This window comes from Lissotriton helveticus, chromosome 4_1, assembly GCF_964261635.1.
Source record: "Lissotriton helveticus chromosome 4_1, aLisHel1.1, whole genome shotgun sequence".
Taxonomy (NCBI): domain Eukaryota; kingdom Metazoa; phylum Chordata; class Amphibia; order Caudata; family Salamandridae; genus Lissotriton; species Lissotriton helveticus.
In genome coordinates, this window is record NC_136063.1 from 299,018,276 (window position 1) to 299,033,365 (window position 15,090).

General features: G+C 44.0%; 1 protein-coding gene across 1 annotated transcript in view; it reads right to left on the reverse strand.

The window, feature by feature from the left end:
* Window positions 1–15,090, reverse strand: part of TBC1D31 (TBC1 domain family member 31) — a 670,562-nt gene that overhangs the window by 562,754 nt on the left and 92,718 nt on the right. The window contains exon 2 of the mRNA XM_078686822.1: window positions 4,986–5,132. Coding sequence (XP_078542948.1) covers window positions 4,986–5,132 — 147 coding nt within the window. The remainder of the gene's footprint in view (window positions 1–4,985; window positions 5,133–15,090) is intronic.

Sequence of the window (15,090 nt, forward strand, 5' to 3'; positions counted from 1 at the left end):
CCTCTCTGACATCCCTGACCCACTCCCCTTGGCCTCTCATTTCTTATGTCATCGAGGGCTTACATTAAAGCTCAGTTTCCCCATGGGCTTTCATGCAGGCCTAAAGCCACCCCTAATTCTGTCCTTGCCTTGCACTAGGCCTCTCATCTCACTTTGTGCCTGCACCGTGGGCATTGTGAACACACCGATGTAGCAAATACATCATCTGTAGAGTTTTTGATGGGCCTCTTCAATCTGCAGGTCCGCAGACAAAGGCCCATAATGGACTTGAAAGGGTGGGTGGGAGAGTGAGTGAAAGGGTGGATGAATAGATGCATGGATGAATAGTGAAAGGGTGGATGGATAGATGCATGTATGAATAAGTGAAAGGGTGGATGTACAGATGCATGGATGAATACTTGCAAGAGTGTATGGTAGATGCATACATTTATGAGTGAAAGGGTGAATGGATAGATGCATGTATGAATAAGTGAATGGGTGGATGTATAAATGCATGGATTAATACGTGCAAGAGTGGATGATAGATGCATAAATTAATGAGTGAAAGGGTGAATGGATAGGTGCATGGATGAATGAGTGAAAGGCTGGATGTATAGTTGGATGAATGAGAGGAGTGAAAGGGTGGATGTTTAGATGCATAAATGAATGAGTGAATGGGTGGATGTATAAATGCATGGATGAATACTTGCAAGAGTGGACGATAGATGCATACATTAATCAGTGAAAGGGTGAATGAATAGATGCATGGATGAATGAGTGAAAGGCTGGATGGATAGATGGATGAATGAGTGGAGTGAAAGGGTAGATGCATGGATGAATGAGTGGATGGATGTAAGGATGGATGTGTGAAAGAATGGTAGGATAAGTGCAAGGGTGAATGAAGGGATGGGTGAGTGGACGGATAGGTTGAAAGTGGATTGATGAGTGAAAGGATGGACGACGTATTGAAAGGGTGGTTTAATGGGCGAGAGAGTAGATGAATAGATGGCTGAGTGGGTTGGGATGGATGGGTGGGTGGAAGGGTTGATGGATGGATGGGTGGACTGTTGAGTGTAAAGGTGATGGAGAGATTAGTGAAAGGGTGGATGGATATATGATGGAAACGGAAGATGGACGGGTGAAAGGGTGAATGGACGAGCGCAAGCATAGAGTAAGTGAAAAGGAGGATGGATGGGGTGGGTGACTGGATGAGTGAAAGGATGAATGGAGGGATGAGTGAAAGGGTGGATGAATAGGAGTGAAAAGGAGGATGTGTGGGGTGAAAGGCTGGATGAGCAAAAGGATGGAAGAGTAAAAGGAAGGCGGGATAGATCAGTTAGATCGATGGGTTTGGAGATCGCAGGATAGGTTTGAACAGGGACTTCCTGAACGCCCCGCTTTAGTAGCTACAGTAGAGGTATAGCTCTTGATGGGCCTCTTCTGTCTGCAGCTCGGCAGACAAAGATTCGTAATTAATGTGAAAAGATGAATAGATGTTTGGGTGAAAGGATGAGTGAGTGGAAGTGTGGCTAGCTAGATGGGTGGATGGATGATTGAGGGACCGGGATGGTTGAGTGACGGGGTTGGTGGATGGACAAAGGATGTTATAATGAAGTAAAGGGTGAATGAGTGGATGGGTTACAGGGTGTAAGTATTAGAGAGCAAAAGGATGGATGAGTGTAAAGGATAAATGGATGGATGAGTGGAACGATGGATTGATGGATGGGTCGAAGGGTGGGTGGAAGGATGAGTGAAAGGGAGGGTGGAAGGATGAGTGAAAGGGAGGGTGGATAGATGAGTGAAAGGGAGGGTGGATAGATGAGTGAAAGGGAGGGTGGATAGATGAGTGAAAGGATGGCAGGATGGTTGAAATGGATAGGTTTGGAGATGGATGGGTAGGTTTGGAGATGGATGGGTAGGTTTGGATATGGATGAGCAGATGGACTGACAGATTAACAGATGGACAAACAGATTGGTGAAAGGATAATGGATAAAAGAATGAATGGGTGCCAATGTAAAGGTGAAATGCTAGATATCAGTGGGTGAAAGGATGAATGGATAGATGCTTAGATGGAAGAGACAAGAGAGCTATGCTGGCGAGGATTCCAATTACTTTTTTCGCTTGCTTGGTGTCATAAGAACTTTGGATCAACGTGGGGGGTACTTTAATTTTCTGGTTACTCACTTGGCCTACACTATGCTCCTTTCTCTACCGTGGGATTATCAGGTAGGCGTGGTGCTGTATGCCAGCGCGTTCATACTAGACTGCTAGTATTTGGTCTCATAAAGGCCACATTGCCATAGAAATTCCTGGCACTGAACAAAACTACTTTGTAAAAGAGCAGAATGCTGTGACACACAATGAAGCTAGCTCACAGATAGGCAGAGATAGCATTTTAATAAAAACAAAAGGTCTTGGTTAACTCAGATTTAATTAGGGGCTCAAGGTGAAAGTCACAAAAGTGCACCCATAATATATGTCCTTGTATTAATGCAGATTTACGTTTTTCATGTATTCACATGAATTTCCTTAAGTAGGCCTGGAACCCGTAGTCCTTGAAAATATTTGTGAATTGCATCTTAGCATGAGCAATATGCCCCAGCGGAAATCTGTTGAGAGTTTACAAGTTCACTTTTTCTCCAACCACATTTTTCCCAGCCCTGGAAGAAACTTTACTTCTGCCATTGTCAGGGGTAAATTGCCAACCTTTCTCAGTATTGGAAAAGATTAGAGAAGAGCTGGTGAAAAACTCCAAAATTCAAATCCTTCTATAGTATTTGCCTGACATAACCAGAGAGGCTATTACCAGAGCTCTTCTATAAAGAGATTGCAGCCATTATTTGACGGCGCACTACATGGCACCAAAGGGACGAGTGGATTTTGTTACAGGACATGTGGACATGTAGATTTATGAAGCTATTTGTCCCATGGACAAGTACATATTTTATTAAATTCCACACCCCTGTTGCTGTGATATGCCATCATGACATCTTGAATTATGACTCCTGAGTTTTGCACACATAAGAAGGCCCGCAGGTTATTTGTGGTTAATCAGGGTATTCGTGTTTAAGATGTTTTTCTCTATGAAGGGTGTTTTTCTACTTTTTGAAAAGTTTTATACTTTCTCAAACCGCTGCAAGATAAGGGAAACATCTAGAGTTGGAGCGCAGAAGAATACGAGAGAAATACTTCGCCTTTGGAATGCTTGTGGGAGACTGGCCAACTCTGGCAAACTTCCTTGGCACAGAGGAGGTCTTCTCGGACACTTCTAGTGCATCGAAAATATTATAAAACTGAGAGCCTTTGACTTGGAAACTGAGTCCTCTTCTTGAGGGACGGACGCGTCCACCCAGTGCTGCATTTCCCGGCTTGAGATGTCGCTTGACCCCAGGGCTGTGCTGTCATTTAGGATCTTCCAGTCTTGTGTGGGCTAAGATGAAGCTATTTTAGCCGGTGAGGTATTTTCTCTGTTTATTTGTATTGCAATGTGTGAGTGTTTCTGTGTGCACATTCAGGTATTCAGTTATTATAATCACCTGATGTGTATATATTTTATATGTGTCCATGCTTTCCTTTGACAGGGTTTATTTCTTGTGTCTGATTACTTGCATTTAAGAGTGCCTATTTCTTGTGGTGGACGTCCAGTATTATTATCGTTATTATTACTTGCTTGGCAAACCCACACACACACACACTTGCATGTTGTTTTCATTTGACTTCTGGGAAAGCATTTCCGTTAGAGAGTGTTGCACTAATAAAACCCCACGTTTAATTCTGAAAACTGTCTCTTGATGTGCCTCATTTAGTAAGTGTGGGGACCGACCCCTTTCCAGGTGTTTTCTTGCTTTATGTGGGGAGTGCCTCTGTTTGGGAGTGAATTTCTTTCATTTGGGAGTGTAAAGCAAGACAATAGTTCAAGTGCAACCATGCCGGGCAGACCAGGTATTTGCTGTACGGATCTGGCACCTACATATACCAGTAACATTTGTAACATTTCCCTTTAATTTTGGTGAGATAGTCACAAAATCCAATATTTTATCGGTCTTGAAAAAAAGATTGAATAAATCGATATCTCCTGAGCTGCATAAATTAGGGTGAAAAAATCATTGAACTAGCATACCTGGCTCCTGAGATAAAACATATTGAATTAAAGACTTCAAGTGTGGAGTAAGACAGGGTCGCCTATTTGGGTAAGGTAAATGGTGTTAGGACAAGAAGTCCTTGTGTACATGTAGCGGATACCAAAAAGAAAATATGCTTGCTGGACTTGTTAGGACTGCGGTTGCTTTGTGGGCACTGTTCTGTGTTGCTGTAGATATTCAAATATGAAATGTCATCTCATAATATTCTTTGAGGTGGACTGACTTACTAAGGACAACTGTAGGCATGAAAACATTGATTGAACTGGAGGATGGAGTTAACAAGAGATGCTGGTAAAACACTCCTGGGTGGAAGCAGTTATGCCTGCTGTGGAAGAGGGGCCCAAACTTGACAGTGCTGCCCGGATGTCTCTAAAGATATAAAAAAAAAGAAATGTACCTTTGATTTGTACTGTGGAGGTGAATGGGACATTACCAAAACATGACTTCTAGAGACACAGACTTGGGAGCTGCACTCCTTTAGATTGATGTTAGGGGAAGGAGACGGAAGCTGGAGTCCTACTTTAATTAATTTCATGATGCAGAGATCAGTCACAATGGGAACATTAGAAAAACGTTTATTGCCAACTTCTAATGTTCCCATTGTGACTGATTTCTGCATCATGAAATGAAATGAAATACCAGTATTTGTAAAGAGCACAGCTACCTACGAAGTGGTGTCCCGGCGCTGGGGGTCATCGGGAAGATTAAGCGAGCTATTGCCCAGAGTCACATGGTGCTGGGCTAACCTGCCGTTCGCACCAGGGATCAAACCGTGAACCCCGTAGTCCGGAGTCAGGCACCCTGGCCGCTGCACCACACCTAAGACTCTAAGGCAAGATTTTCTACTAGATGTGGCTACTCACCGGTTTCTGTTCAAGTTGAAAACATAGATATTCCCTTGGTGGTCTCCTGCAAGAAAGTCGTCACCTGTACTGTCAAAGGCCACATGCAAAAAACGTATTGTTTTAGAGTGGTAGGATGTGGCACTATGGATAACATTCACGATGACCCTGAAAAGAGAGTATAAAAAACAATAATGAATACTAAGTTTTCAGCACACATAATTTACATTGCATTTGGGGGTTAAAAATATTAAATATTTTATATGTTCTATACATCATCACATTATTGATGGATAATATCTTCACTATCCCAATACAAAACCCCGATTCAAGACAATATAAAGTGTTCAATAACAATGACTTAATAATCATTTTCATGTGGTGCTTCATACCGTATTGCGGCTTGGTCTGTGACTAAAAGTTCTTACGATTAAGCCTCCCAATAGTGCTCACTACCAACTTCAGAAGGACCAAAGTCTTGTAGGTAGAAAGCTCCACCAAGTAAAACTGATGAGCCAGGACAGTGCAGCCTACAGAACGGTCATGACTTGACCCTCGACCAAGGTAAATAAACAAACAGCTTTCATTACTTAACAAAAAGGGCACTTCCTATTTTTGGTTAGAACACTTACTCAGAATTCAATAGACTCTACTTAATGGATACTCATCATGACCAGGTAGAGACTGAGCAAATGTTTGCATCAACAATGTGCCCATGTTTTGCCCATCGTGTTTGTTTGTGGAAAACACACAATGCTAGTGCTTAACCTAGTCACTAAATCTATAAGTTTTAGAAATGAGCAGCAGCAACATAACCCTTACAACTTAGGAGCCTGACTTTCATCAGTGATAACGACCCAAATAAGGTAGTTTCATGAAACTTCACTCTATAAATGCGAAAGCACCTGGATCAATTAAGTAGATTAAGGTCAGCACAAGATTTCTGACAGTAAGACTTACGTTTAGCTGTTACTCTAAGAATACCTATTTTGAGCGCTGTTATTCAATATAAATCCATCACCTCACCATTATCGCCAGTATTACTATTTATGTGTTATAACTGAGAGCGCCTGGCAACCTGGAAAACATTATCGGCAGGGAATATAACAAATTACTAAACCAGGATAGGAAAGTTATCGTACATCTAAGACTCATGTAAGAATCCAGATGAAACAGTGCCTCATTTAAAAGTAGGCAAGTCAGAAACTGAGCCAATTATCAGCAAGCAACAACAGGAGGAAGGGGGAGAGGGACAGGGCAAGCAACAACAGGAAGGGGACGGTGAGGGTGTGTGGCAAGCAACGATGACGGAGCAATTGGGAGATGAAGCATTTAGAAAGGAGACCGGGGGAAACAGGAAAGCAAAAACACAGGAGGGGGACGGGGCAAATAACAATGTGAAGTGGGTTCAGGGGAGGAGAAGGAGACGACCTGCAAAGACACCTACTCTTCGTGAGCACTGCAAGTAGAAGAAAAAAGTAGGCACGGCAGCAAGCGCACATAGTGGAAGGACAGTCACAAAGAAAGGAAGCCGGAGGAGGGAGAAACGCACAAAGAGGAAGTGACTGGCAACAAAGCCAATCAATGGTAAGCAGTGGGCAGGCACTAAGCTCATAGTGTACAATGATAACACGTAAAATCTGAATTCTACCATGCCACATGGAATTTTATTTGGTACCATGATCAGGCTGAAGTGTAAGTATTTAAACCTAGAGTAATATTGATGGATTTCTTAAATACAGTTGGACAGATATAGGGATAAAGGTACATAATGTAAAATGTGCCCATATCTTTGAACAAAGGTCTTTCATGTTCCCTTTAAAGGAAGCTAGGTTAAAATTCTTTGTTAGCTCCTTTTTAAACTGGAAGGGTCTTAGTTGGCCCCTGGGCGGTCCGATGTCCCACCAGGGGGGAGGGGGGGGGGTGGAAGTCATGACATCTACTACCCTGGCAGAGATCAATCCATCATAAATAGCGACCGACCTAGTGGAAATATCCCTACTGTGAAAAGCTCTCTTTACAAGAATGAAGTATGCTGAGCAGGCACCATGTTTAATGTAGTTTGTGCCAAATGACAAAAGCCATGAAAGAAATTCAGTTGAGTGCCACCAGCACATGGTCCCAGATATCCCCTACAAACTGCAACACAAGAAATTGCATATACATGATCATATGGCCATGCACCAAACAATACATTGGCATGACTACCAGACATGTTAGAGTAACAGAACACCGAAGTAATGACAAACGTAGAAAATACACCACTAAGAGGAGCTCACACTACAGAGAGAAAGGACACTCACCAGATGATTTGAACTGGACAGTCCTAGAAACCCTTACACCCACAAACAAAGCGACTTGTTCCGCAGAGAACTACGCTGGATTTTTCGACAGTCAACGAACCTAATAGGGTTAAATGATGAGATACCTTGGAGTGAGCTCCAACAATAGAACCAAGTCTTGTCTGGTTAACTCTTTTTCTAGTGCGGGTCTTTAATACCCATACAAACCGGTTCGGAGTAACTCTATCCCCACTACGGGGTATAAAAATCCATACAATCCGGCTCAGTCCCAGATGATTTGCCAAATCTGAGGGGTCAATTAACATTTTAAATTATAATTTTCAATAATGTATATATATATATATATATATATATATATATATATATATATATATATATATATATATATATATATATATATATATATCACTATGTCTGGGATCACCCACTAAACCCTCAGACATGCAACTCACTTCCGGTACTCCAATTACATGCAGATTAATCCATCATGGCCACGGTGTAACACCACATTATGGCCAAACCTGACACAGACTAACCCAACAAGATAAAAAAGAATCCCTCTTTTCTCTCTCTTTCATCTGCCTGCTCAGTCTTAACTCCTAGTGTATAGAATTCGAGAGACCCTTCTAGCCTTACATTTTAGAGAACTGCCCAGTGTTTCACCGACACACAGAGGTGCTTCTACTATCTGACCAGAGACATAGTTTATCAATCACTCTGTGAGCCTCGCCCATTCCAAAATGGCACCCACACCACTCCCCAGCTGTGGTTAGTATGCCCGCTTTGTCACGCTGTAGCTGTTTAACTGAAGTAGCAAGACTCAGGCACGGCTCTTCCGGTCAAAAGATGTCTTCTTAAACATGGAGAACTACGAGATCCAGTCTGGGAACTTACCGGACAAGAGCTGTTGAGGGAGCAAAGGGCTCCAGAGTCATGAGACGTGTTGAAGCGTTGAGACTGACTCCTGCAAGTCAAGGGGAGAGCACGTAGTCAAAGTACTGCTCCCTAATTCCCTACGCTCCTGGTTTTTCCTCCCAACCAGAAGTCACACAGTACTTTGACTACGCGCTCTCCCCTTGACTTGCAGGAGTTGGTCTCGATGCTTCAACACTTCTCATGACTCCGGAGCCTTCAGCTCCCTCAACAGCTCTCGCCCAGTAATTTACCAGACTCTAGCAGAGTCTCCATCCTAGGACCTTCATCTAACCTTGTTGAGGGTCTTCTTGTAGTCACTAATATATAAATCACCCGTCATTTGGTGGAGGTTGGGGCTACCAATACCTAAAACAATTAGACTTGCACCTCTCCCTTATGCCATCTAGTACATTGATCACACACTGTGTTGATTGAAAACGTTTACAACTCACATTAGAAGGCACTCCATACTCGAAGTTCCTAAATTGAAATAGATACAATACAAACATGAATTAGACATAAGAAAGACACTACGGCCACAGATGCAGGGTGGTTTGTAGGTGCATGCAATGTTTTACTGTAACTTCTCCCTTATAGTATACCGGATTTATGACCTGCACACTGTTCATCAGGTGAGGAGTCAGGTCACACTATTAAAGCAGCAGACGCCAATGGACTCCATGTTGATAACCTAACAAACATTTGGTGTTGACCCTTTACCTATTCTTTACCTTCCCCTTTCTTTCCCCTTTGATTTACCTAGGGTCCTGAACCGGGAGGACCTCTGAAGCTGTTGGTGTATCGTTGAGGGCATGGTTTCCTATTCCTACACCTAGATGTAAACCACCATCTTTTGATTAGTTAACAGTCGCTCTAGGTCCTGATGAAATGTAATGATCTTCAAGACAACAAAGGGCATGAAACATGTCGACCACTATTCTCACTTAATGTTTGATGGGATTATTAGAACTTTGGCAAAGAGCCCCCCTGCAGGCCCAACGAGGAGCTGCCCTAGGATGAAGCATGACACTCTTTGGGTGTGTGAGGGCCCTTGCTCCTTATAGGGGCTATTCCACCCCGGTCCCCTTTTCTTTCCTTAGGAACAGCGAACCCTACTATTCACAGTTATTTTCTTGGGGCTTGTGTGCTGGACCTTTATTGCCCCCAATCCCCTTTTGATGTGTTACCATGATTAATGGGCCAGTTGGACAAACTTTTTTGTTCTGAGTATTTTCTCTGTACTAAAAGTAAATGACCCCAATGCACAGAGCCTTTTGACCTGTGCCTGGGTTCAGTGGTTTGTCTGTCTGAAAACAGAGCAGATTAACTGTAGGCTTTGTGGGGCCACATCCTTGTCCCTTCTCGTGGCAACCATCCTCCCCGAGCTCTCATGCGCTAGCATCACGCATCCAAGCCCGCCGCTGGCCCAAATTGATCGTAGAGGACTGGACCCGTGAATTGGAATTAACCATACCACACACGACCCAGACCCCTCAGTAGCCAACAAGAAGTTCTCCTCATGGTTTGAGAATTCATTAAATGTAATACTGCCCAGAAAAACTATACTAACAAAAAACGGACCGAATAAATCCCCCTGGTTCACCCTGTTCACTCTGTAAACTGAAACAACAGTGCAAAAGACTAGAAAGAGTATGGAGGAAAAACTTTGCAAACGAAAAAAAAACAGACTACAGGGCATCAGTTGCCTCCTACAAAGCTGCACTAAAAGCAGCCCAGGCTGCCTATTATCAGTAAAAAAATCATAGACTCCTCCAGAGAAATTTTTCAGATCGCAAAAAAAACTTATGAAAGTTCCGGACCCCCCGCAGTCCCTGACCCGTTTGGCCTCCGATGCAAGGAATTAGCAGGCTTCTTCTCCACCAAAACCTAAAATATTCTTGACCTCCTCCCACTCACTAACACTGAGCTCCTCGAACCAGAACCTCAGATCAACGCACCCTACCTAGAATCATACGTTCCACTCACTGAGAAACGTCTCCCCCCTAGCCTAGACTCGATCAAGAGCGGCTCTCCGCTTGACCCTGCCCCCCTCAAAAACCTGAAGTTGGCAACACCCTCCATGGTCTCTCCCATCACTAACTTAATCAATGCCTCTCTGGCCTTGGGCATAGTCCCGCAAAACTGGAAGAAGGCCATGGTAAAGGGCGCAATTAAAAAAAAACACTTAGATCCCACGGAGATGGGCAATTACCGTCCCATCTCCTTACTCCCTGGATTAGCAAGGTTGCAGAGAAATACGTCAATCGCCTACTTTCTGCGCACCTCGAAACCTCTAAACTGCTCCATTCATCCCAGACTGGTTTCCGCCCTGGCCAGGGCACCAAGACTGCACTAATAGCGGTGGTAGAGGAGTCTAGAAAGATTCTTGACTCGGGAGGGTCCTCAGCCATCATCCTTCTGGGCCTAAGTGCAGCCTTTGACACGGTGAACCACCACACCTTGGTACACAGTCTCAAAAAGGTGGGAGTGACAGGTATGGCTCTGTCCTGGTTGAAATGATTCCTGGAAGACAGATTCTTCCAGGTATTCGAAGGTAACACCTGGTCCCAACCAGTGCTGCTCCAAAGTGGGGTTCCCCAGGGCTCGTCTCTAAGCCCCACACTTTTTAACGTGTACATGTCTCCACTAGCAGAGATAGTAGCCCCTTTTGGAATTCAACTATTTACCTACTCGGATGACACCCAGCTTATCGTGGCATCGAACCAGGCAGAGCCGTTCCCTACGGACCTGCGCTCCTGTCTCAAAGAAGTCGCTAGCTGGATGAGCTCATCCCACCTCAAACTCAACGGTGAGAAAACTGAGCTCATGCTGTTGGGCAACCAAGCAATTTTTAATTCTAACACTCTGTGGCCGACTTGCACAGGGCCTGCACCAACACCAAAAAAGGAAATAAAGACCCTGGGCATCTGGCTCGACCACGATCTTACATTTAGAACCCAAGCCAGAAAAAACGCCGCCACCTGCTATGGTCTGCTACAAACTGCACGAAAAGTACTTCCTCTTCTACCTTGCCACTCTAGAAACCTTCTAATTCAGGCGCTTATCCTCTCCAGGCTGGACTGCGGTAATGCCCTTTATCTGGGTGATCTAAACTCAGTCCTTTCTAAACTACAGGTGGTCCAAAATTCGGCGGCAAGAATTCTCACAGGCACCAAAACCCGCTGCTCAGCCAAGCCTGCCCTATAAGCGCTTCATTGGCTCCCGATACAGGAGAGAATACATTTCAAGGCCCCAAGCATCGCACATAAAAGTATTTAGGACAAGAGCCCTCCTATCATCAAAAACCTGATCAAACCATACAAAGCCACCAGAAACCTCCATTCAGATGAACTCCATCTGGCCGAGGTCCCCAGAATTAAGATGGCCTGGTCAGGGGGCCGCCTTCTCTCTTACAACGCCTCTAAGCTTTGGAACTCCCTTCCTCTCTTTATCCGCAAGAAAGCTAACTACATGACATTTCGCAAACATCTGAAGACATGGCTATTCCCTTAATCCCACCTGTTTTTCTACCCATCGCCGCAGCACTGGGATGCTTCCGGGTAGACATGCGGGTAACAAAAACATTTTCCCTTTCATTTCATTAACACCAGCTTATAACATTTCTTCTGCTCCTTTAATCCCAAATAAGGTTGCAAGTTTTTTTAATCTAAAAATCAAGCCACAGAAATACTCAAAACTAGTCATAAATTTAAGAAATAACAAGATTAATTAGAACGATGCAGATTATCATTATAAACTCCTAGCCAACATATAGGGGCCTATTCACAAAGGTAAATTCGGTGATAAATGTAAGTTTAAGGTTTTTACGCTTGCCACAAATTGATTTCTGGCAGCATTTATCCAATTACTACTGCATCCCAAGTGCACTGAAATCCGCAGTAGTAAATCCCACTCAAAGGATGAGAAATAGGTGCTCCCGGGAATGGTTTGGCTTAACCGTTCTCGAACACCCACAAACACGTATGTTTGTCAGCATCCCCAAACTCCGATCCAACCCCTTTCCACTTCGGAATTGGCTGGAGTTTTTGCTCCAGTCAAAAACTGGATTAACTCTCATTCCAAGAAGGAAAGTGGAAAAGATCACTCCCAAAATTGCTGGGGGTCAAGGGAAAGAGCTTTTTGCGCAAGGAAAAATATTTTCTCTGTAGAGAAGGAACTGCATTTGCACAGGATGCTTCCATTGCCCCTGCGCAGAGTTCTCTGCTATGTGGAACTCTGAGCAGGGGGAATAGGAGCATGTGGGAAAAGTCACTTCACATTACAAGAACAAAAGTATTCCTGGAAACCTACGCCTGGTACAGCTTTTAAGTTGTTCTCTGGGATAAATCCACCACCTGCCAGTGGCTGGCAGGATCTAGGAATTCACCCCTGCGCATTGAGAATCACCTGACTTAGCTGAAGGTTCAAATTGTGCCTTAAGGCTGGATCCTCTGCCCTAAAACGGTATCAGTGGAGAGGTACCAGGTGCCCAGCCAATGAATACATTTAGGAGATGATTCTTGTGGCTTATATGTGCAAATCCACGCAGTGATGGTGCACATCAAAGCCACTGTTGGATTTCTTGCCTGGAGGTTTTGAGCCACATCATCTCTATCTTCCCTTTTTGCCCCAGAAGCTTTCCATCTATGATGCCCTGCCCCCTGGGAGGTAGTCTGAAGGTGGATCATGCTCAGAACGCAACAATCTCCCAGCAGCACAGTAACCAATTGTCCAACCCAGTGCTTATCTTTTTTCAAAGACAGTATTTTAATACTCTCACAAACTAGATACTACACGCTACAGTATACAAGCAATAATCTACTTGCACAGGGCCGGTGTACTCAGGATTTAAGGTCCCTTTTATCTCCCATACTCCCCTTAATCCTATGCAAGTGCTATCCCTCTGGTATATATAGTGCATGGTCTCAGTTTTAAAGTTACTAGTCCAAATGTCAGTTTCACCTATGGGAATCTTTCGGTACTCCAAAGGCAGCAGCCAGGCCCTCAGCAGGCGTTTTGTCTTTAATCCCTATTCCAGGAGACCCATATGCTGGTTGTGAGGGCAATAGCACTCTGGCTCAAGTACTGACTGTTAACATCTGTGGGCCCACTACCCTGGGACTACCTGTAGGCAGTCTCCGGTGTTGTTGACAGGTCACAGCCCCTCTTCCAGGCAGTGGCGGCTAGAGCTATAAAAATATGGTAAGGCACGATGGCGCTAAACTCACCATAGATATTGCTCCCCTGGTGCTGCACTTCGGTCCCCCATCAGCGTCCTCGAGCAGGAAAGTACTTCTAGCCTGCTCAGTGGAACGACAACAACCAATCCTTGAGCTGCTTTCATGTGGTTTTCAGCACGAGAGCAGCTTCAGGATTTGTGGGAGCAGGTTAACCCAGTGTTCATTTTGATGCTAGGGGCCTGTGCCAGCAATTACCCGGTTGTTTCACAGCCATGGGATTGCTGGGTATACAGTGCGCATGTCGAGCTACCCAACGTGTACTGCAGGGGCAGCTGGAATCCTGCAATCGCAGTATTCAGACCCACCCCCTGTGCTCACACTGCGGCTTATATGTAAAATGGCATTGACATGCCATTTTACTTATATGTGTGTACCTGCTGCACTGAGCAGGCGCCGCAATGCTTCTCCGCTCTTGAGGAGGAGCCTCCACTGATTTCAGATATGGTTGAATCAGGCGGGGTCAGAAGTAATGGGGTCCGTGTAAGAGCTTTCATGCAGCAGGGTTGCTCCAACTTCTCTTGTTACAATGACTTGGTCTGTTTTGGACACAAAGGACAAAACAACAACCCACCCCCAGCTATCGATTGATTAATTGAGATACGCAAAACATTTTCCATATCTTTCATTGATATAATCCTTTTACACACAATCGCCTCGTCTTACACGAACATAGATATTAATGATTCATTTACATTCGGTGAGTGACACATACAACACTGTTCAGAGTCCTTACCCTAAATATTCAAGAACGCTATCCATAGGACAAATCATATGCTTAGCTTGAAAGTGTTCGCCAAAAGCCCCCTCTCTACTGATCCCAATCAATTTTTCAGTAATGCTGGTCACTTGATCCTTTCAAGTGTGAAAGAAGGGCCATTCAAGGATTCCTCATGCCACGTTTGCCAAGGCGTTTCAACCTCAACAAACCCTGGGTAAGCTTGTTCTTAGAAGGTCATCATCAGGGATTTGCATATATCATCTGGGTTTGGACTCTATAAATGTAATGCAAACATAAAAGGGAGGGACAATGTGTTAAGAGATTATACCCACTCAAATGTTTATATTTTTTTAAAAAATCTATATTGCTCGTAAACCTCAGTGATGTGGATATCATATGATTTCGACGGCTGCCCGTATATGTTTAATTTGTTATACTCATCCCGATGCGCGAGTGACCCATGAATCCTACATGAAAAATGCCCATGGTGCATATTTTTAGGGATTGCCCCCTCAAGATGTAACTGGATCTCTTTTTTACACCAAACCATGCCGTGTTAGTGTGCCTGTTATCTTATGGGTTTGTTATTAAAAAGTGTACAGTGTTCTTCTTTATGGGGCTTCCAAAATCCATGTTTTCAAGGTAGCATGCTGCATGCAGTCTACAGTGCCTCTCCTGTTTAATACACAGATTTTTCTTCTGCTCACCTACACGTGTTCAATGCAGTCCTAAGTTCAAAGAGCCAACAGGATGCTTGGTCAAATTTTCTGAAACAGGAATGTATCATTTTTAAGCTCTCATAAAAGGTGAATCACGTTGTTGAAGGATACATTACATATTTAAACGCATCCTACCTTACTTCTTTTGTAAAGGGTCTCGGTCCTTCCTTACGGTCGCGTTCTAAGATACTCAAGGTCACAACAGGTCAGCGTTTCCTAGTCTGCTCGCTG